Genomic DNA, 24127 nt, shown 5'->3' with positions numbered 1-24127 from the left:
GAAATGTGCAGATGCTGGAAATTCAAGCAACACACACACAAAAATGCTGGTGAACTCAGCGGGCCAGGCAGCATCTATAGGAAGAGGTACGGTCGGGACCCGTCCCGGCCCGAAATGTCGACTGTACCTCTTCCTATAGATGCTACCTGACCTGCTGCGTTCGCCAGAATTTTTTGAGTATGTCACCAAGATACTTGACCGTAATTTGATAATTTTTGCTTTTGCATAACATATTTTCAAAATTATATTAATGTTGTATAAAAGAACATTCCAGCTGCAGGGTAACAAAGGCTATGCGTGCATGAGCACTTCGGTTACAGCGCGGCTTACAGTCTATAGGCTCTGGCTGTCCACGCCAGCTATGACTCTCATCGAAAAATTCCAGCACATGCTCTTTCTTAAAGTTGACATGTTCCAGCATATCAGCCTGTTTTGCGCTGTCCTCGTCTTCGTCAAGTTCCCTTTCGCACTAAATAACTTAGCCTCTCCCTGGTGAATACTGAAGCAAAGTATTCATTAAGGGCCTTCACTGCATCCTGGGACTCCAAGCTCATGTTTCCTCTTTTATTCCTGATCAATCCAATCCTCACTCCTGTTCATCAGATACATGTAGAATGCATTGTGGCTTTTCTGAATCCGACTTGCCAAAGCCTTCTCGTGTCCTCTTCTAGCTCTCCTAAATCCGTTCTTAAGCATCTTCCTGGCTTTTTTGTAACTCTCCAGCGCCTTGTCCAATGCTGGAGGAACTCATCTGAGGAGAGGAATGAATATTTGACGTTTCGGGCCGTGGCTCTTCACCAGGACTGTTCAGTCTGGCGAACTGACCTCCACCTTCCTCAGTCGGTCAGTCAGTCAGTCAGGGGTGCCGTCCCGAATCCGGGGTTGGCGGCTATGCACCTCCACCTTGCTGAGACCAGGCACCTTTCAGACACCTCCTCTTACTTAATTCATTCAATGTCCACCCTGTCTAATCCTTGCTGAGTACTCTCAAGATTTTCTCTTTTTGATTTAGATTTCTAGCATCTGCTGTCTTTCACTTGCAGTTTGAAAAAAACACCCTCTTCCCCTTCTGGTGGCAACTTTGGAATCCCCCTCCTTCTTCTATCTTTTATCATCACCCATTCAGGATCCCCTCTTGCCTCTCCTCCTTCCCTTTGTCCCATGGTCCGCTCTCCTCCCCTATCAGATTCCTTCTTCTTCAGCCTCGTCCACATATTTAACCTCCCAGCTTCTCACTTCGCCACCCACCTACCTTACTCCCTACTTGGTCTCACTTCGTAATCCTTTACCACTCCCACTTTCTCAGTACGGCTTCTGCCCCCTTTCTTTCCAGTCCTGATGAAGGGTTTCAGCCTGAACCGTCAACTGCTTACTCCTCTCCATGGATAGTGCTTGACCTGCTGAGTTCAGCCAGCATTTTGTGTGTTAGTCAACATTTGCTTGCTATGTTTTCTGTCGGGTGACAGGGAATGCGGGCGACGCCCTCACCTTTAAGAGGCCGGTCGGAGGCGGGAGTTACCTGTGGAAAGGTGCGCAGGGAAGCAGGAAGTGGCTGCTGGGGATTTCAGCAACTCTCTAAGGCACGGGGGATGTCAGCCTCCGCGGTTTTTATCCTTGACCTTAAAGGCAAGGTAAGTTCTTTTATGGTCACTTCCCACTGGAATCTCCAAAAATTCTGGACAAGAGGGAAGGATTTACCTTCCCCGGGCCGGTTGACGAGGTACAGGTCATCCAGGTCCACGCCTTGCATTGTAAGTGATCGCTAGTCGATGCTGCATTTCCTGTTTCACTTAACTGGGTTTTAGTCCCGGTACTGGAATTTTCATAAGAATGGGAACTTTTCAACTTTCCAAAACTGTGCTTTGTTCTTTCAAGTACAAAGTCAAGACGCGTTGAAACCTATGCCAAGGCCTTCGATGTGGAGTTCCTTTTGTTTTAAGCGTGCTGCTAATTAAAGCTGAGTAGAAGAAATTAGTTCAATCTGATTTAATGCCAGCCTTGCATTTGAGGGTTAGTTGTGACCGTGGCGACGTGTCTGTCCTGGTAGCTAAATGGAGGCCCAAGATGCAGATGCTGGAATCTGGAGCAAATAAAACACAAAACTGACTTTCCATTTCCCTGACCTGCTGAGTTCCTCTAGTAGTTACACACAAAAGGCTGGAGCAACTCACCAGGTCCAGCAGCATCTCGGGTTGCAATCAGCAAACCAGAAGCAAAAACACTACTGGTGGAAAATGAGATTGTGCAGATGTCGGAAACCCACCCAGAGCTACACAAACAAACTGTTGAAGGAGCTCAACAGGTCAGGCAACTTCTGAGGGATAAACAGACGTTTTGGGCTGAGACCCTTCATCAGGATGGGAGAGGAAAGGGGAAGAAGTACGAACTGGTGGGTGAAGTGAGAAGCTGGGAGATGATAAGTGCTTCGAATAAGTAAAGGGCTAAAGAGGAAGGAATTTGATAGAGGACCATCAGAGAAAGGGAAGGAGGGGAGCACCAGTGAGAGATGAAGAGAAGGGGTAAGAGGGGAGCCAGAATGGGGATTGAAAAAGAGAGAGGAGTGGGAGTGGGCAGAAATCAATGATGAAGGGTCTCAGCCTGAATTGCTGATCATTTATTCACCTCCATAGATGCTTCCTGATCTGCGTTTCTCCAGCATTCTGTGTGAGATGCTCAAGATTTCAGCATCTGCAGAATATGTTGTATTCCTGCAAAGGTTTGATTTTCTTTTTTCTTCTGGCTTTTAGATTTCCACTGTAAATTGCTACAAGTATTGAAGGAGTTAGATTCATAGGACACCACAGTACAGAAGCAGGATCTTCAGCCCTTCTAGTTGGCCTGGTCCTCTGCCTAACTCTATCTACCTGCACCAGACCATATCCCACCAAAGGCCTCACGTACATGTAGCTAACCAAACTTCTCTTCAATGTTACAATTGAACTTAGATCTCCCAATTTCACCAGCAGCTCGTTCTATACTCATAGCACCCTCTGAGTGAAGAGATTGCTCTTCAGGTTCCCCTTAAATATTTCACCTTTCACCCTAAACCTATAGCCTCTACTAGTAGAACCGGAGGGGATAAAGCCTGCAAGTACTCACCTGAGCTATTCCCATCATAATTGTGTATAACACCATAAGATCCGCCCTCATTCTCCAGCACTCCAGGGGATGAAGTCCTAACCTATATATAACTCAGTCCTCAAGTCCCAGCGACATTCATGTAAATTTTCTCTGCACTCTTTCAATCTTATTGATATCTTTCCTGCAGGTAGATGACCAGAAATGCACACAATACTCCAAATTTGCCCTCACTATTGTCTTCTACAACTTCAACAAAACATCCCAATGCCTGTACTCATTGCCCTGATTTGTGAATTTCCTTATGCCGAAAGCTTTCTTTATGAATCTATCTATGTATGTCACCAAGTGGATGGAGTCGTAAAGAGAGGTGTTGGCACATTGACGGGAATGGAGGAGTTTGAATGGTCAGGTTGGATTCATTGGGCCAAAGACATGAGATTCTGCAGATCTGAAGTTTTGAACCCACATAAAACACTGGAGGATCTCAACAGATCGGGCAGCTTCTATGGAGGCAAGTGAACAGTCGATGGTTCAGGCCAAGGCACATCATCAGGATGGGAAAGGAAGATGACAAGAACCAGGATAATGTTGGAGAAGAAGGAACACAACCTGGCAGGTGATAGGTGAATTCAGGTGATGGAAAACGTAGGTGGGGTAGGGGGTATTATGAGAGAAGCTAAGAGGTGACAGATGGAATAGGGAAAGGGCTGAAGAAGGAATCTGTTAAGAGAAGACAGTAGGCAATGGATAAAGCAAAGGAGGTGGGGAACCAGAGGGAGGAGATGGGCAAGTTATGAGGCTGGCAGAATGAAAGAGAAAGGGTAAGAAGGCCTTCAGAGTGAGGGAAAACAAAGGGTGAGGGGAGTAGGACAAATGGGAGTGGTTGATGGATGTTGGAAAATCGATGTGCTGCCATTTGGTTTCAGACTCCCGGGACAATATTGAGGGTTTGCTCTTCCAACATATATCTGGCCTCATCGTGGCTGTAGAGGAGGCCATGGGCAGATGTGCAGGTGAGGGAATATGAATGGAATTGAAATGGGTAGCCAATGGGAGTTCCTGCATTTTGAAATGTTGAAATGTAAAGAAAGATTTCCTTTATTTGTTGCATGTACAGTACTTCGAAACATACCAATGAAAAGCCAATCAACACAGTCCAAGGATGTGCAGGGGGCAGTCTGCAAGTGTTGGCATGCTTCTGGTGCCAACATAGCGTGCCCGCACCTCACTAATCCTAACCATAAGTCTTTGGAATGGGGGAGGAAACCAGAGCACCTGGAGGAAAACCACACAGTCACGGGGAGAGTGTACATGCTCCTTATAGACAGCAACAGGAACTGAACGCAGATCGCTGCCCTTGTAAAGCATTGCACTAACTGCTACACAACCGTACCACTTATGTTCTATGTTCTGCTTGAAAATAAGGCAGAAAAGTGTTTGATAGATCAGGAGCTGAGGGCAAGTGGGAACTCAGAGAGGAGGGGTAGAGGACTGGGTAGATCGTCCACCATCATGTTGAGTTGTGGGGCAGATTTGAAGAGCTGGGAGATTGTTTCCTGCTCCTGTCTCTCTATGCTCTTTGAGCATTTGATTCACCAGAGTTTAGAAGAATGCGGGGGGTGGGGTGAATCTCATTGAAATCCCCCAAATATTGAAAAAGTAGACATGTAGAGGATGCTTCCAATAGTGGATGAGTTTAGGACCAGAGGACACAGCCTCAAAATTGAAGGACATCGCTTTAGAACAGAGATGAGGAGGAATTTCCTTAAGCAGAGGGTAGTGAATCTGTGGAAATCATTGCCACAAATGGCTGTGAAGACCAGGTCATGGGGTGTATTTAAAGCAGATTTATAGGCTTTTGATTAGTAAGGATATTTTAATTATTTGAGAGATACAGCACAGTAACAGGCCCTTCCAGCCCACAAGCCCATGTGATCCACCAACTTCCTAGCCCAAATGTCTTTGGAAAATGGAGGGAAACTGGAGATGAGGAGAGAGCAGGAGAATAGGGTTGAGACGGACAGTAAATCAGCCATGGTCAAATGGGCCGTTTGGCCTAATTCTGATCCTTTGACTTATTGTCTCTTGTTTATGTGTGACAACTGAAACCGCAGGTAAATTGTATAAGGGATTTGGATTCGTTGGACTGTAATAAGATTGCTCAAAGAAAGCTGACCTCTAATTTGTATATGTTGAAGCATTTCATAGAACGTGACAACACATAAAAGGCTGAAGGAAGAACTCCGTGGGTAAGGCAGCATCTGTGGAGGCAGAAGGGTGGTTGGCGTTTTGGGTTGAGACCTTGTGTCAGTGTAAGCAGTTTGCAATGAAACAGACTGAAGGACTTGCATCAAGTCCTAATGCAGGGTCTTGACCTGAATCCACAATCATCCCTCTGCCTCCACAGATGCTGCATGGCTTTCTGAGTGCCTTCAGTAGTTTGTTTTTTGCTCCAGATTTCAGTAATGACAGTAGGTTCCTCAGTTTCCACCAACATCGTAAAGACTTGCAGGTTGGTAGGTTAATTTGCAGCTGCAAATTTCACCTATTGTGTAGGCGAGTGCTAGAATCTGGTAGAAATGGATAAGTGGCTAGCGTAACACTTTTCAATCCCAGTGACTGGGGTTCAGTTCCCACCACTGTCTGTAGGGAATTTGTATGTTCCCTCCGTGACCATGTGGGTTTCCTCCGGGTGCTCTGGTTTCCTCCCACATTCCAAAAGATGTGTGTTAGGATTAGCGAGTTGTGGGCATGCTATGTTGGCACCAGAAGTGTGCCAACACTTGCGGGCTGCCCCCAGCACATGCTTGGACTGTGCTGGTTGTTGGGGCAGATGATGCATTTCACTGTACGTTTTGAAGAACGTGGGGAGAATGCTTTAATTTTGGAGGTTAAACTTCAAGGCAAAGTACAAGTTTAATGGCAGGATCCTTAGCGGTGTGGAGGAACAGAAGGATCTTGGGATCCCTGTTAATCACTCAAAGATGCAGTGCAAGTTAGTTAGGTGGCTAAGAATGCATATGGTGTGCTACTCTTCACTAGTCTGGGGATTGAATTCAAGAGCTGTGAGATAATGTTGCAGCTCTATAAAACTGATTAGACCACACTTGAACTATTGCATTCCGTTCTGGTCATCTCATTATAGGAAGGATGTGGAAGCTTTGGAGAGGGTGTGGAGCAGATTTACCAGAACTAGAAAGCATGTCTTATAAGCAGAGGGAGAGCGAGTTCAGGCTTTTCTCTTTGAAGCAAAGGAGGGTGAGAAGTGACTTGTTAGAGGTGTAAAAGAGTATGGGGAAGCAGAAATAGAGTGGACTTTTTCCCCAGAGCTGAAATGGCTAATGAAAGGGGCATCATTTTAAGATAATCAGAAGAAAGTATAGTGGGGATGTCACAAGCAAGTTTTTTACATAGAGTGGTAGGTGCGAGGGGTAATGGTAGAGGCATATACATTGGGGACATTTAAGAGAGTCTTGGATAGGCACATGGATGAAATAAAAATGGAGGACTATGCGGGTGGGAAGTGTTAAATTGATTATGGAGTAGAGCAGATTAAAAGTTCAGCACAACATTGTGTGGGGAAGAGCTATACTGTTCTATGTTATAATATAAACGAATTCATATAGGATTTCTGGAGGAGAATAACCAGTCAACATTTTGGTCTGAGACCTTTCATCAGAACTGGAAAGAAAGGGATAGAAGCTGCTTGAAGTGCTGAGTTCCACTGGCATTTTGTGTGCATCGCTCCAGTTTTCCAGCATCTGCAGGATCTATTGAAGTCGTGTAGGATTAGTGTAAGTGGTCGTTTGATCTTTGGTACAGTCTCAGTGGGCTAAAGGGCCTGTGGCTACACTGTATGTCCCTGTGACTCTGTGGAACATACATATGCCCTTTGAGCCTTGGAGAATTTATGCAGATGAAGAGTTTTAAGGTGAATAATCCAAGTTCCATTAGAACTTGAAAGGTCAAAAAGAACTGCTGCTAGTTTAATTTGCAACCAGGTAACAGTCAATGTCTTGCAGCAAAGATTAATCTCTGGGTTTAATTGAAGTTCCAGGACTCAGAAGTGAAGAGTTCAGGTTTTAAAGGAAATGTGTATTGTCACTAAAATCCAATTTTCTTTAGTTCTAAAAACACAACTGGTTTTATCTGAATGGCCGATTTGCATATCACAACCCCTCACAAACAGCAGTGATATTGCTGGTTATTGGTGTTTTTCATGTGTTCCTAATGTTGGATTAAATGACAAATAGTGGACAGGGCGCTGGGGAGAACTTCCACACTCTCCTCCAAAATAAGGCAAATGAGAAGGATGGCACCCTTCATTTCCCCCGCCCGCCCCCCCCATGCACTGTCACTTTATGCTTACACTCCACACCTCGTACCTACACTGACACAGTCACTGTGTTTCCATATTCCCTGCTGCTACCTGAAGAGTTGCTCTTGCCAAGAGTCACTTTATCATATTATCATTTCCTTATGTTCAGGTATCCCTGCGCCTAGTGTCACTTTCTACAATCAGTCTACGTACTGTCTAGAAGCTAATCTTGTGCATATTCTTAAGATTATGCCACAATCAACAGTTACTTCCACATTGTGTTTTATAGGATTGCTTTTATTTATATTTATTGTGTTCTTTATCTTGTGTGTGTTTTTTATATGCTGTATTGGATCTGGAGTAACAATCATTATGTTCTTCTTTACACTTGAGTGCTGAAGAATGACAATAAGCAATTTTGATTCTTGACACTACTATTTGTGTCTTTTAACCTCCTGTTACAGCTCCTAATATGTCGAAATTACAAAGGCGATGTGGACATGTCAGAGATCGAGCACTTCATCCCCATTCTAACACAGAGGGAAGATGAAGGAACTCTCTCCCCACTTGTATCTCACGGCAAAGTTCACTTCTTGTGGATTAAACACCGAAACCTGTACTGTATCCTTTCTGTGTGACAGATTACATTGCAGTGTCTCCACCCAGTGGGTAAAAATGATGATTCACAAAGCCTGGGTGTTGAAACCCACACCTTAACTGCTGACGGGTCTGGTATTGGGCATACTGAATGAGAGTTTTAAAAAAACTTTTGCCACTTACACTGCTCAGTTGACTGAGCGGTTGGTACCCTGAGCTCTTTCCATGATCTGCACCCAGGGCTGGGGACTCAAGAACCAGAGGGCATTGGTTTAAGATGAGAGCGGAGAGATTTAGTTGGAACCTGAGGAGCAACTTTTTCACCCAGACAGCAGTCGGTATATGCCTGAAGAAGGGGCTGAGGCAGGTATATGATCAACATTTAAAAGGAACTTGGACAGGTACATGGATAGGAAGGGTTTCGAGGGATATGGGCCAAATGCAGGCAAACGTAGTGACCTCACTCATTGGTGAGTCCTGGGGCCGATACCAAAAATCAAAGCCCAAAGGTTGATCGGGGGTCTGTAAAACCACCGGGGAAGTCGAAGCCCAGTGCCTGCGAATCCACAAGTCCGCGGGAGGCCAAGGACAGCCTGTCCTGGGGGTTGGAGGACTGTATGTGAGCTTGAGTGGGTGGATGGGAGGGAGGAAATAGACTTGTTTTGCTCCATGTTAACTCTTTGCTCTGTGAATCTAATTTATCCTTCAAGGACAACCAGTTCTCTCTCGACTGCTCAGTGGAAAAGCTTTCTGATGGCATTAAGAACATGGAACAGTTCAGCATAGTATGGTCCTTCAGGCCACAATGTCATGCCAGCCAACATAAAACCACTCCACAATCATTCTAGCCTTTCCTTCCGACAGAGAGAGAGATTTGTATTCATGTTGGTGGGACACAAGGTATTCAGCTAGACAGGCTCAACAGGTTGATATTTCGTTCATTAGGCTAAGGAGAATGGGAGGGGGCTATCTCCAGATTTTAGAATGACTCACACAAAATGCTGGAGAAACTCAGCAGGTCAGACTCTCTCTCTGCGATCTCTCCAGATTTTATCACAGGTTTTGATGATCTGCAGGGTCTGTTCCTCCATATCTTGTAGTTCCAATATGGGTGTTTACCCCACCACCCGCCCTCATTCAACTCTCTCTCTTACCTCACCCTCCAGGTAGATCAGCTCCGAATGAGGCCTCCACACTGTGTCTCAACCGACACTACTGAGGCTCGCTCTTTCAGATTAGAGGTTCATATATTTGCCAGATGTACATGGAAATGTATAGTGAAATGTGTCATTAATGTTAACCACAGCTGGGGGCATCCTGAGAGTTGTCACCACACATTCTGGCACCAACACAACATGCCCCCCATTTTCAGCCAAACAACACAAGCAGCAACAACAACACAAAAATAGCAACAAACAAATGACAATAGACAAACAAGCTCCTTTTCTCCATCCCACCCAACCACACACGTAGAACATAGAACAGTATATCAGCACAGTAGCGTAGTGGTTAGCACAACACTTTACAGTACAGGCAACCCAGATTCAATTCCTGCAGCAGCCTGTAAGGAGTTTGTACTTTCTCCCTGAGACCATGTTGGTTTCCTCTGGGTGCTCTGGTTTCCTCCTACAGTTTAAAGACATGCTAAAGGCATCCATTAGTCTTGCTAGACCATGGATCTGTGCCTGGGAAGTCTTCACTCTCCAGGGCGCGGGCCTGGGCAAGGTTGTATGGAAGACCAGCAGTTGCCCATGCTGCAAGTCTCCCCTCTCCACGACACCGATGTTGTCCAAGGGAAGGGCAGGGACCAATACAGCTTGGCACCAGACATACTAGTTAGTAGGCTAATTGGTCATTGTAAATGGTCCCGTGATTAGGCTAGGATTAAATTGGGCATTGCTGGGTGACACAAAGGGCGAGAAGGATCTACTCTGGACTTTACTCTTTAACTCAGGGGTCCCCAACCTTCTTTGTACTGCGGACCGGTTTAATATTGACAATATTCTTGCGGACTGGCCATGGAGGGGAGGGTTGCCAACGGATAAGAGTAGCAGTCAAATACGTTGTGTTTACCCCAAGAAAGACTACAATGACCATGAAGCCTTGTGCGGGCACCAGTGCGCATGCGTGTACGTGCCAATTTTTTCCTGAAAATCGTTTTTGGCGATTCTGTTTCGGGGGGGGGGGGGTTAATCACGACCGGAATATAGTTGATATGTGGCTAATACACTCAATTTCGTTTCTAAAAGGGCTTCTCTAACGAATTTAATATTAAACACACAGCGCATATTTTCCTCGCGTGAATATAGTGATAAGTCAATTATCAGGGGAGGACAGGGGAGCTTGAAGTAAGTGTTGAAAGAACTTCCAGTAGAAGTGCTAGAGGCGGGTTCGATATTATCATTTAAAGGAAAATTGGATAGGTATATGGACAGGAAAGGAATGGAGGGTTATGGGCTGAGTGCAGGTCGGTGGGACTAGGTGAGAGTAGCGTTCGGCATGGACTTGAAGGGCCGAGATGGCCTGTTTCCGTGCTGTAATTGTTATATGGTTATATAAGTCACTTATAAGTCAATAGCATCATAACATTTTAAGTAACGTTTGGATATTAAACACACAGCACATATTTTCCCCGTATGAACATATAAAATCATTGCAACACACCAATATCGCTGTATCAGTGGAAGCCCTGGGCTGAATACTTGTTCCCTGCAACATCGAGGGGTGATGGGAGACAGCGATACTCGAAGGAGGTTCCTTATGTCCAGTCTATTCTGCAATTTAGTTTTCGTTGCGTTCATTGCAGAAAACCCCGCTTTACAGAGATATGTTGGAAATGGAAGCAACGTTTTCAGTGCTTTCGTGGCTATCTCAGGATATTTAGACTTTGATCCAGGATGCCGGCAGAGATGTTATGTCAAGCATCTTTTCAGCCCACCGTCATTTGCAAGCTCGAGGAGTTGATCTCCTTCCCACGCTGACACGGATGACGCGCGGGTAATGACCTCGCATGTGTAATGGCTCAACAGTGGGCGTGACAGGGAATGAGGAAAGGTGCAGCTGACTCATCGCCAAATCATAACGTTTCCTCGCGGCCCGGTAGAACATGCTTTGCGGCCCTGTACCGGTCCGCATCCCGGTGGTTGGGGACCACTGCTTTAACTTACTCCAAGATTAATCTAACCCTTCCCTCCTACATAGGCCTCCGTTTTTCTATCATCCATGTGCTGATCTACGAGTTTCTTAAATGCCCCAATGTATCAGCATCTACTACCACCCCTGTCAGGGTATTCCCTGCATTTACCACTCCCTATGTAAAGAATTTACCTCTGACATACCCCTCTCTTACCTTCAATTACATTTTTTAAAAAAGATTAGCTCTGTTTGTCACATGTATGTCGAAACATACAGTGAAATACATAATTTGCGTCAAATAAGCAAAGATAGTGCCGGAGACAGCCCACAAGTGTCACCACATGTTCCGGCACCAGCACAGCATGCCCACAGTGATCAGCAGAGCAACACAGAACACAATGAGCAACAAGACACCAGAAGGAAAACAAGCTCCTTTCCTCCCTCACACATACACAGTCCTTGAATCCCAAGACAGGTTGTCTTCTTGGGCCTTCAGCTTCCAGTGGACTCAGAAACGCAGATAGTGTACCTTCGACGACCCCAGTGGACTTGGGATTTTGCAGACCCAGTGCTCTGGCCAACTCCAGTCTCCAGGCCTTGGTCATCGGGCTCCAACTTCTGGACTACTGATTGACCTTTGGGCTCCAATCTGCCCAATCACGACACCCACTCTATTGTCTCCTACCTTCCCACTTAACTTCATTTTAAAACGCATTTGATTTCCACTCGATCATGGATGCTCCTTGATGTGATGAGTATTTCAAAAACTTTCTGTTTCAGTAAGTTCCAGATGCCGACTCTGTCAGCAAGGAGTCTGATTATCGTGTGGTTGCCATTATAGTGGTATTAGAGTGGGGTTTCTGTGCAGTTGTATTTGATGGGAATGGAGCTGTGACCATGCCTCAGAAGACATGAGATGGCCGATGCTAGAGTCTGGGGCAACAAAGGTAGTGATGAAGGCACTCGGTGAAAGGGAGTGCTGTCCCTTTCCTTCCACTGATGCTGCTGACCTGCTGATGTTCCACCATTCTGATCAAGCCCACAACCACCAAAGCAAAAGTCCATCCTTTACACAAATCTAAAGAGTTGAGTGAGCTAGTGCTTTTCTCTCCGGAGTGAAGAAGGATGAGAGGTGACTTGATGAGGTGTTTAAGATGATGAGGTTTAGGTTGAATGGACAGCCAGTTCAAAACTGTCTAGTACGAGGGGGCATGGTGTTAAGGTGAATGGAGGAAAGTATGGCGGGGGGGGTGCGATGTCAGAGGTAGGTTTTGGTGGATGTGTGGAATGAATGAAGAGGTGGTGGTAGAGGTAGATACATTAGGGGCATTAAAGAGACCCTTAGATAGGCACACAGATGACAGAAAAACATGGAGGGCTACGTGGGCTGGAAGGGTTGGACCGATCTTTGCGTAGATTAAAGGTTTGGCACAACATTGTGGATTGAAGGGCCTGTGTTGTGCTGTACAATATCAAACTAGGCAACATGAACATCAATTAGTAATTCCTCTCCCTCCCTCCTCCCTTTACCCATTCTCCATTCTAGCTCTCCTCTTCTCACCTGCCCATCACCTCCCCCTGATGCTCCTCCTCCTCCCCTTTCTCCCATGGCCTACTCCGCTCTCCTATCAAGTTCCTCCTTCAGACCTTTACCTTTTCCACCTATCACCTCTCAGCTTCTTGCTTTTACTCTCTCCCCTACCCACCCAGCTTCCCCTCCACCTGGTCTCACCTATCACATGCCACCTGCTTCTCCTCCCCATCTTTCCAGTCCTGATGAAGGGTCTCAGCCCAAACTGTTGACTGTTTATTCATCTCCATTGATGCTGCTGAGTTCCTCTGGCAAGTTGTGTGTTGCACTGCTTTACTTTTATGTAATGGTGACCATTTCAGCACGGGCTCTGTTTCACTCGAGAGCATTAAACAGGTTAACAATTTCAACTGATTTTCAAATTGATGATCCAAGATAGTCAAACAAACAGCAGAAGCAAGAAGGTCGACAAGGAGTTAATGATGGAATTGACTTCATCGGTTTTGCCACTTTGGGAACTTACGTGATAAGTTGAAAACTGTTGAGTCATTTTCCTTTAACCTGGAGTTCAGTGGTTGCAATGACAAAGAAAAATGCAAATGCCTCTCTCGTGTATGCGTTCCTGTATAAAATCATCCAGGTAAGAGTTCCTATTCAGTTCCTGTTTAACTAGATGATTCCAGTTGATAATTTTTGCTTTGTGTCTGCTCCTTTAACAAGCAGGCAGCTCCCTCGGACCCTACCTGGGCCACCGTCCCTCCTGAACAGATTCAGATTCAAATTTATTTATCACATGTACATCAAACATACAGTGAAATGCATTGTTTGTGTTAACGACCTACACAACCTGGGCGTGCGCTGGGGGCAGCCCACAAGTCTTGGCACACATTCCGGCACCATAGTGCTCGCCAGATCAAAGCAGAACACAGCAAAACCAAACAACAATCCCCTTTCCTCCCTCCCGCCACACACACGGACAAGCCTTCAGCCTCCGGTCTCCAGGCCTTCGACACTCGGACTTGGTGCTCTGATCTTTGGTATCAGGTCTTGGACAGGGCAGTGATGGGACCCTGATCTCCAGGCTCAGACTCCGAGTTCACCAACTGACCAGCCTTTATGTCTCCTGCTTGCATGGGCATCTGGTCCTAGGGCCCACTGAGCTGGGAGAGCCTGACATCACCCATTCACATTGCTGGATTTCTAATGTGGAGGTCTGACCTCTAACTCCTCCACATCCCTGTCCCTGGACCGTAATCCAACCTCTAACTTCCCCACATCACTGTTCCTAAACCGTATCCTGATTTCTAACTCCCCGCTCTGTCCCTAAAATCCATTCTTACAAATTAAAAAAAAAGAATCAACCAAGTCAGAGCCACAAACTCGATGGAGACCTTAGCTTGGGGTCATTTTGAAACCCTGCGTATGGTCATAGACACAAACAGTTGTGGGCAGCTTAGGCCCTATTCAACCCAACCATAGCTACCTGGGATCTGACCCGTTGCATGACTTGTGGTGCGCACACACATGAAACACAACTCAGTTGGGCACCTCTAACAATTTACAAAACGCCAATCTGGTCTGAGGACCTGTAATTGGTTTTCAATCCCATCCAACACACAGACTGGGCTCCCCTGGTCTTGGGTTGGGTAGGCAAGTCCAGATCTAGATGCCCTAAATTGTAAATATTGGTATGACTTCAGTCGTGTACTCTCCACATCATACACTCATGAGATGGTGGATGAGTTAATCAGAGAGGCTGACCATCATGAGTGGCCATTGTCATTACTGTCACAGTAGTAGTCAAGGTCATTGTCATGTGCAATGAAAAACTTGCTTGTAGCAACTTCACAGGCGCAGGTTCAGACAACACACAGAATATAAATTGTGCAGAACAGTGAGAAGAAAAAAAACTGCCCAAGACATTAGTGCAAAGGAACACAATCATAGATGAGACAATGGTAGTGCAAGAGGTAGTGTTTCCTTTTGCTCTCTCTTTACACTACATATTTTTTAATACTTTTACTGTAATTTATGGTAATTTTTATGTTTCATTATAATGTCAACAGCTTTCATGTTATACAGTCCTGTGCAAAAGTCTTACGCACATATCTATAGCTAAGACTTTTACACAGGACTGTATTTGTCAACGTGGAGTGGAGGGCGAGTTTGTAAATCTGGCAGGAGCAAAGGATGTAGGGAATGGCGAGGGTGCGGCACAGTGGGAGGGGTGTGGGACAGATGGCAGAGGAGTTCCAGGGGCGGGGGTCACTCAGGTGCAGACACACCCAGCCTTGAGACACCAGGCAAGGTTACTTAATTCCAAACAATTGGTTTATTGATCATCTCAGAATGTCTCTTTGGCACTACCTGCTCCCTCTCCTCTCACTCCCACCTTTCCCAACCATGATTCCCTTCTCCCTGCTCCCTTCCCACTCTCAATCCACAACAAAGACCCACATCAGAATCAGGTTTATCATCACTCACACATGTCATGGAATTTGTTTTATTTTTTGTGACAGCAGTATAGTGCAATACATAAAATTACTATAGCACTGTGTACATGCCTTAGGCTAGCTATAGCTTTATATAGGTGCCTAAGGTTTTTACTCAGTACCGCATGTCAGTAATAATAATTCTGATTCTGGTAGTTCAACGTCACTTTCAGAAATTGGTGTTCCCCTGGAATCTCACACCTTGCTTCCTCCCCAGGTCTTCACAGAATACTTCAAGGAGCTGGAGGAGGAGAGTATCCGGGACAACTTTGTGATCATCTATGAGCTCCTGGACGAAGTGATGGACTTTGGGTTCCCCCAGACCACCGAAAGTAAAATTCTACAGGAGTGAGTATCAGCAGTCACATCATCCCCAGCTCCAGCTTAGCCAGAGGGTGGTGAATTTGTGGAATTTATTACCACAGGCAGCTGCAGAGGCCAGGTTGTTGGGTGCCTTGAGACTGAGACTGATAGGTTCTTGAGTGGACACGACATCAAAAGGAGAAGGACGGGGAGTTGGGCTGAGGAGGGGAGAAAAAAAACGATCAACCATGATTGAATGGCAGAACAGATTTGATAGGCCAAATAGCCTAATTCTGTCCCTATGTCTTATGGTCTCATGATCCCTCATTGATTAAACACCAGAGGTGGAGAAGTTGGACACTGGGCCACATGTCAGTTCAAAAAACTAAACCCTGATGACTCCTCTGTACCTAATTCCAAGCACCTTAAAACTGTGCCCTCTCACACAAGCCAATTCAGCCCTGGGAAAAAGCCTCTGACTATCCACACATTCAATGCCTCTCATCATCTTATACACCTCTATCAGGTCACCTCTCATCTCCATCGCTCCAAGGAGAAAAGGCTGAGTTCACTCAACCTATTCTCATAAGACATTCTCCCCTATCCAGACAACATCCTTGTAAATCTCCTCTGCACCCTTTCTATGGTTTCCACATCCTTCCTGTAGAGAGGTGACCAGAACTGAGCACAGCACTCCAAGTGGGGTCTGACCAGGGTCCTGTATAGCTGTAACGTTACCTCTCGGCTCTTGAGCTCAGTTTCACAGTTGATGAAGGCCAGTGCACCCTATGCTTTCCTAACCACAGAGTCAACCTGCACAGCAGCTTTGAGCGTCCTGTGGACTCGGCCCCAAGATCCCTCTGATCCTCCACACTGCCTAGAGTCTTACCATTAATACTATATTCTGCCATCATATTTGACCTACCAAAATGAACCACCTCACACTTATTTGGGTTGAACTCCATCTGCCACTTCTCAGCCAAGTTTTGCATCCTATCGGTGTCCCACTGTAAACACAAAATACTCTGCAGATGCTGGGGTCAAAGCAACACTCACAACACGCTGGAGGAACTCAGCAGGTCGGGCAGCATCCATGGAAACGATCAGTCAATGTTTCGGGCCAGAACCCTTCGTCAGGACTGAAGAGGGAAGGGGCATGTAGAGCCTTGGCTGAGGCAGCGTGTTGTATGCTTGAGCAAGGCACTTAACCACACATTGCTCTGCAGTCCATAGTCTCACTAGACTAATGGATGCCTATTCCAGAATCTAATTTATTGCTGCAGGTGACTGTGGAGGCTAAGTCATTGGGTATATTTCAAGTTGAGGTTGATAGGTTCTTGATTAGTAAGGGTGTGAAAGGTTATGGGGAGAAGGAAGGAGAATGGAACTGAGAGGGGTTATAATTCAACCATGATGGAATGGTGAAGCAGACCCAATTGGCTAAATGGCTTAATTCTGCTCCTGTGTCTTATTGTCTTATAATTCGTGTATCGTGTGCAATAGGTTGCAAGGAGCAAAGGATATTCTCCAAGTGTCGTTACGCTGTGAACGGAATATCAAAATGTCTTGTATTTTCTCTTTCTGAACTAAATCCCACTCCCAGCTCCCCCTCCACCAATCTTTGTGCCATCTGTAAACTTGGCCACAAAGCCATCAATTCAGTCATTGACATATGATGTGAAAAGAAGCAGTCCCAACACAGACCCTTGCAGAACACCACGAATCACTGGCAGCGAACCAGAAAAGGCCCCCTTTTTGCCCACTTTTTGCCTCCTGCCAGCCAGCCAATCTTCCATCCGTGCTAGTATCTTTCCTGCAATACCATGGGCTCTTATCTTGTTTCGATACCTCATGTGCAGCATCTTGTCAATGGCCTTCTGAGAACACAAGGAAACAACATCCATTGCCTTTCCTTTGTCTATCCTGCCTGTTATTTCCTCAAAGAATTCCAACAGATTTGTTAGGCAAGATTTGCCCTGAAGGAAACCACGATGACTGGCCTATTTTATCATGTGCCTCCAAGTACCCTGAACCGGAGGAAAGAGTGGGTTTATGAGGTGTGTGGAGAGAGCGAGAGAGTAGGTTTCTGGGGCGTGCGTGGGGGAGAGAGTAGGTTCCCAATGTATGTGGGGAGAGGGAGAAAGTGGGTTTCTGGGGTGTGTGGGGATGAGGAGAGGATTTCTGGAGATTGTGGGGAGGGAGTGTGTGTTTCTGGGGTATTTATTTACTTATTGCCCCAGATACAGCATGGAATAGGCCCCTTCCAGCCCTTCAAGCCACACTGCCCACCATCCCCCAGTCTAACCCGAGCCTAATCACAGGACAATTTACAACGACCAATTAAACTACTAAACATCTTAGGACTGTGGGAGAAACCCCATGCATTCCACAGGGAGGGCCTACAAGCTCTTTACAGAGGATGTCGAGATTGAACTCTGAACTCTGACACCCCGAGGTATAATAGTGTGAGCTAACCGCTCCGTTACTATGGAGCCCAAACAGGTTGCACCGAGATATGAACTCTGACCACTGGATTCAGAGTCCAGAGTGCTCGTCATCGCTCTGTAGAACCGTTTGGGGTGAGGGTGAATTTCTGAGGAATGTAGGAAGAATGAGTGGGTTTTTGAGGTGTGTGGGAAGAAGGAAGGAGGATATTGGGAGGGTACATGGGGGGGAGTGAGAGAGGCAGGGTTTTGTGGGAATGTATGGCAAGAAAGAGGTGAGTTTTAGATGTTGGAGGGGGAGGCAAAGGCATATGCCCATGGAGACCGATGAGGTACCTGCTTTGAACTCATGACGAGCCTGCCTCTGACTGAGGTGCTGCCCTCTGCTTCCTGGGTTTTGTTCTGACCGAGCACGAGCCAGGCCTGAGCACTCCCTGTTCCCTGGACAGGTACATCACTCAGCAGAGCCAAAAACTGGAACTGGCTGCCCCACGGCCACCGGCCACCGTCACCAATGCTGTGTCCTGGAGATCAGAAGGCATCAAGTACAAGAAGAACGAGGTCTTCATTGATGTCATCGAAGGTGTCAACGTGTTGGTGAGTGTAGAGCTTTGAGATCTCTGCCTAGTGGTACACCAATCATTCTCGGGTCCACACTATCCTTCAGATCAAGGTTGGGGCGTGGTTTCTGTTAAAATCAGTAGGACCTCAGGTCCATATTGGCTCTAACAAGGTCATAGGTACATCGACAGAGGATAACTTGCAGAACTTGGAGAATAGGAGTGACGGAATCAGAATTGGGTTTATTATCACTCAGTGGCACTTTATTAGGTACCTCCTGTTCATGGTCTTCTGCTGCTGTAGCTCATCCACTTCAACACGTGCGTTCAGAGATGCTCTTCTGCACTCTACTGTTGTAGCGTGCAATTATTTGGGCTCCTGTCGCTTTCCTGTCAGCTTGAACCAGTCTGGCCATTCTCCTTTAACCACTCGTACTATTCTCTGTAAACTCTAGAGACTGCTGTGCGTGAAAATCCCAGGAGGTCAGCAGTTTCTGAGATACTCAACAACAGCCATTGTCCAGCGTCAACCATCATTCCATTGTCAAAGTCACTTGGATCACATTTCCTCCCCATTCTGAAGTTTGGTCTGAACAAGAACTGAATCTCTTGACCATGTCTGCATGCTTTTATGCAGTGAGCTGCTGCAATGTGATTGGCTGATTAGATATTTGCATTAATAAGCAGATGTACTTAATCAAAGTTCAAAGTACATTTATTATTGAAGTATGATTCCTACATATAATCTTGAGATGTGTCTCCTTGCAGGCAGCCACAAAACAAAGAAACCCAATAGAACCCATTTTAAAAAAGTGACTGTCAAAACACCCAATGTGCAGAAAAGAAAACAAGTCGTGCAAACAATAAAAGTAAGCAAATCACATTCAGAACTGAAGTTCCTGTAGGTCAGTCTACAGCCATGAAGCCAATCTAGGAGCCCGTTAGTTGCAGGCCACAGTCTCAGGTCAGCACAGAGATGAGTAAACTTGGCGGGACAGCGAGCTGACCACCAGCCCGGCCCTCTTCTTTTCAATTCCTTAAAATTAAAATCTTTTTAAAATAAAGTGGCCACTGAGTGTATGTCATGGAACTTGTTGTTTTGCAAGCAGCATTACAGCGAAAGAAAGACTATAAATGACAATAAGACCACGCTGTATATAAATAAATATATACAATAAATCGTGCAAAAAGAGAGCAAAATAATGAAGTAATTTTCATGGGCTGTTCAGAAATCTGATGGCAAAGGGGAAGAACCTGTTCATCAGTGTGCATCTTCAGATTCCTATATCTCCCCCTGATGGTAGCAATGAGAAGAAGGTATCGATGGCAAAGGTCCTTCATGGTGGATGCCACCATCTTGAGGCATTGCGTATTGAAGTTATCCTCTGGTGGAGAGACCAGTGCCCATGATGGAACTGTTTGGGTTTACAACCCTCTGCAGCTTTTTCTGATCCTGTGCATTGGCCCCTCCACACCAGGGTGGTGATGCAACCAGACAGGATAGTTCTTCTAGGAGATCACAGGGGCCTGATGGACTCTTATACTGTAGGAACATTTGTGAAAATTGATAATTGGTTTATTTTTGCCACAGTGAATAGCTTTGTGTGCCATCAAGACAGATTACTTCATACATACGTACACTGAGGGAGGTTCTTTAAGGTTGTTATAGCCAGGGGGTTGTTGTGGGAATAAACATTAATTGCTCCCCATAGTGCACATCTCAAATAGCCTTTGACAACCAAATCCAGCTCCTGGCCTTCACGCGTGGGTTACCTACTGAGTCCAGCGGAACCATTTCTACTGACAGGAGAAGGGGCAAAGGTGGGCTAGTGACACCTTAAAACCAGTTGCTTCAAGCAAATGGGTTTTGTCAGCTCATCTCGGAGAGGGAAAACTCTGATCTCAAACCTCTGCTGCCTTGCAGCTACTGTATACTCACTCTTGAGGAAGGCTTCGGGAATAAACCCTGAGAAAAAATCTGGAGCTGCAGTGCCGAAGGCCTACGTTGTGTTCATCACTGATTGATAACTCCTACAATACCACTGGTGTCATACTGTATTGGTCTGTATCGTTTCTTTGGATTCATCAGCTGCTTGGAGAGGGGGAGCCTGCTGCACGGGCAACAGCTTGGTCTCCATATCGTACTGCCCCGGCTTGTGTACTGCCTTGCATATTATGTAGACAGCTGAGATGCAACACCCATGGGTGACCCTGAACAATGGCGGTCCTCAAATATTGAGGGAGTACAAAAAGAAAACAGTAACAGAATCCAGATTATAGTGTTACAGTTAAAGTTGGAAGCGCAGAACAGACAAATAACATACAAGAGGTCCATTCAAGCATCTTTTAGCAGTGGGATAGAAGTTGTTCTTGAGCCTGATGGTATGTTCTTGAACTTTTGTATCCCCTGCCTGATGGGAGAGGGTAGAAGAGAGAAGGAACAGCATGGGAGAGGTACCTCAAGAAGGTGGTATCCTCATTAAGGATCCTAACCATTTGGGACATACCCTCTTCTCGTTACTACTGTCAGGAAGGAGGTACAGGAGCCTGAAGACCCAATTCAACATTTCAGGAACAGCTTCCCCTCCGCCATCATATTTCTGAACAGTCTACGAATAGTACCTTGTTGTTCCTTTTATTTTTCAAAGGTTTCAAAGATACAATTTAATGTCAGAGAAATGTATACAATAATACATCCTTTTTCTTCGCAAACATCCACAAAAACAGAAGAGTGCTCCAAAGAATGAATGACAGTTAAATGTTAGAACCCCAAAGTCCGCTCCAGCTGCCCTCCCTCCCACAGATAAGCAGCAGCAAGCAACAATCCCTCCCCCCCACCGACAAAAAAAAAGGCATTGACACCCACCACTGAGCACCCAAGGGTGAGCAAAGCAACAGCAAGGACACACACTTGCAGTACTTCAAAGACTACTTGTTCTCCTGGTATTCAACTTACCACAGGCTCTCTCTCTCCCTAATGAAAGAGAAAAAGGTGTCTCCGTTTCACAGCAAGAGGGGAGACATAACAAACAACTCACTGGTTTACGATGTTAAAAGTCCATTGCGTCACTTTTTCCGAGCTCTGAGCCCAAAGATCTCAGGTCTCTGGGCATACAGCCTTAGACCTTCCATCTCCCACGAGACACCAATCTGCCCTGAAACCGACCATCGATCCGCCCGTCTCCAGAGCCATGAGATCTCGAACCTTCAAAGGCGAGCTGAGCTCTTAGGCCAAGCCCTTGGCGTGCTGAATAACGGCCAGTTGTGAAACCCTGAGAGCTGGACCCCTTCCCACAAAGAACCGTAGTCAGCATGTTTCTCCATGTCAGGGTCTTCAAAAGAACCCTGAAGGGGAAAAATAGAGATATTAAAGATGGAAATCGAGCTGTTTCTGAAGAAGCAAGCAAAGGAGTTGCTGTTAGGCACCATTAATCCTCCTAAGCTAATTTTTGCACTATCTTGTATTATTTTATGTTTGGACTATACTGCTGCTGCAAAACAACAATTTTTACATCATACAAGACAGAGATCATAAACCTGATTCTGATTTCCAGGTGAATCTGATCTCAAACATCGCTGCCATGCAATTACTGTATAGCCACTCATGGGGAAGTCTTTGGGAGTAAACCCCGAGGGGGGAAATCTGGAGCTGAAGTCCCTAAAGCAGCCCTATGTTGCGTTCAACGTGACGGGCAACTCCTGTAACGCCGCTGCTGCCAACCTGTATCAGTCTCTGCCTTTCCTTTGGATTCTGCTGCCCACGTGAGCTCCCCTGTGTGGAGAGAGGGAGCCCGCGTGGGCAGCAGCTTGCCCACCATGTCGTACTGCTCGCAGATAAACAGAGGGCATCAAATGTGATCTGGGTATCGGAGGCAGGACCAGTATTTATTGATCATCCTGAATTGCCCTTTGGAAGATGGGTTAATGGGTTACCTTGAACCACAGCTGTCCTTCGTGGAAGGCACGCCCACCGTTTGTAGGCCAGAACTCCGGCCACTGATGCTGTAGAAGTTTTAATGTAAGATGCTGAGTCTGGTGGGGAACCTGCAGGTGCCAGTGGTTCGAATAGTGGTGTCCTTTTCCACTGGGGTGGCAGAGATTGAGATTTTGGGAGATGCTCTTGAAGAAATGGAGAGAGAATGCCAGGTGTAGGTGACAATCCCAGAGGCCTGTAGCAGCGGGTACCTAGGCAAAGAGTGAGTGAACTGGTTTTGATCTTATTGTTGATGTGAAGAGGGATCTTGCGTTCCAATTCCCATGAAAGTGGCCACCCACGTAAATCAAGAGGGTGTTAAGGAAGTTGTATAGCATCCTCATCTTTATTAGTCAAGGCCCTAAGCTCAAGACTCAGGAAGTTATGTTACAACTTCATAAAACTCTGATGAGGTTGCATTTGGAGTATTGCGTTCAGTTCCAATTGCCTCGTTAAGGAAGGATGTGGATACTTTGGAGAGGAGGCAGAAGGTGTTCAGCAGATTGCTGCCTGGATTAGAGGTCAGATGCTAAAAGGAGAGGTCAGGCAAATTGGATTGTTTTCTCTGGAGGAGCAGGGGCTAAGGGAAGATCTGACAGAGGTTTATTAAACTGCAGGAGGCATAGAGAAAATAGTCACCTGGTATCTTTCTCCCTGGGTAGAGATTTTGAATTGTAGAGGGCATAGCTCTCAAGCGAGAGGAGGAAAGTTTAAAGGAGATGTGTTTTTTTTTTTTACACAGACAGTGGGGTGTGTCTACAATGCACTATCAGGGGTGGTGGTGGAGGCAGATTCGACAGAGGTGTTTAAGAGACTCTTGGGTACATGAATGTGCGGGGAATGGAAGACATGGACATTGTGTAGGGAGAAATGATGAATGTAATTGGCCATCATTAGCCTAATTAGTTCAGGACAACATGGTAGGCCAAAGTCCTTTTTCCTGCACTGTACATTCTCTGTTCTAGTCATTTCGTCTGTCCTGGCGATAGTCCCCCGTGGGTTCAGTTCATTGCTCCTTGTTCTTGGACAGGTCAGTGCGAACGGGAATGTTCTACAGAGCGAGATAGTCGGCAGCGTGAAACTGAGGGTCTTCCTCTCGGGAATGCCAGAACTCCGGCTGGGCCTGAACGACAAGGTCCTCTTCGAACTAACTGGGCGTGAGTAGTACAGCAGTTTCCAGACACCGACGTTGTCAGGGCTGAGTGCTTGCTAAGCTGAATTGTCCATTGTTTTTCCTACTTCAACACATTAATAGTCAGCATCAGAAACAACCGTTTCACGAATGATATATTTGAAATATTCAAAATCAAAATGGGTCTCAAAAATAATTGTTTATGGTCTATTACCTAAAGTAGATTTTTGCAAACATCACTGAAAACTTTTTATACTCATGGACTGAGTTTCAGTTGTGGTGACATTGTTAATGGAACTTAGAACAGTACAGCACAGGAACAGACCTTTGGCCCGAGATACTGTGCCAAACTTACTAAACTAGTAATTAAATACCAAACTACATTAATCCCATCTACAAACACAATGTCCTTATCCCTCCATTCTCTGCTTATTCAGGTGCCTATTTAAGAGCCTCTTAAATGCTACTATTGTATCTACCTCCACCAGCATCCTTCGTAATTTATTCCAGACACCCAACTTAAACAAAATCTTGCCCCATACGTTTTACTCCCTCTCACCT

At 45.9% G+C, this 24127-nt stretch overlaps 1 protein-coding gene across 1 annotated transcript in view; it reads left to right on the top strand.

The window, feature by feature from the left end:
- The first annotated feature begins 1507 nt into the window (after positions 1 to 1507).
- LOC140191250 (AP-1 complex subunit mu-2) overlaps positions 1508 to 24127 on the top strand; it is a 34946-nt gene continuing 12326 nt past the window's right edge. Inside the window, exons 1-6 of the mRNA XM_072248485.1 lie at positions 1508 to 1631; positions 7864 to 8020; positions 13235 to 13302; positions 15372 to 15502; positions 18351 to 18498; positions 23465 to 23591. Of these exons, the coding sequence (XP_072104586.1) occupies positions 1590 to 1631; positions 7864 to 8020; positions 13235 to 13302; positions 15372 to 15502; positions 18351 to 18498; positions 23465 to 23591 (673 nt within the window). The 5' untranslated portion in view covers positions 1508 to 1589. The remainder of the gene's footprint in view (positions 1632 to 7863; positions 8021 to 13234; positions 13303 to 15371; positions 15503 to 18350; positions 18499 to 23464; positions 23592 to 24127) is intronic.

The sequence above is a fragment of the Mobula birostris genome, chromosome 32 (assembly GCF_030028105.1).
Source record: "Mobula birostris isolate sMobBir1 chromosome 32, sMobBir1.hap1, whole genome shotgun sequence".
NCBI lineage: Eukaryota > Metazoa > Chordata > Chondrichthyes > Myliobatiformes > Myliobatidae > Mobula > Mobula birostris.
The sequence above is the reverse complement of the archived record's forward strand: the minus strand, read 5'-3'. Positions and strand labels throughout refer to the sequence as shown.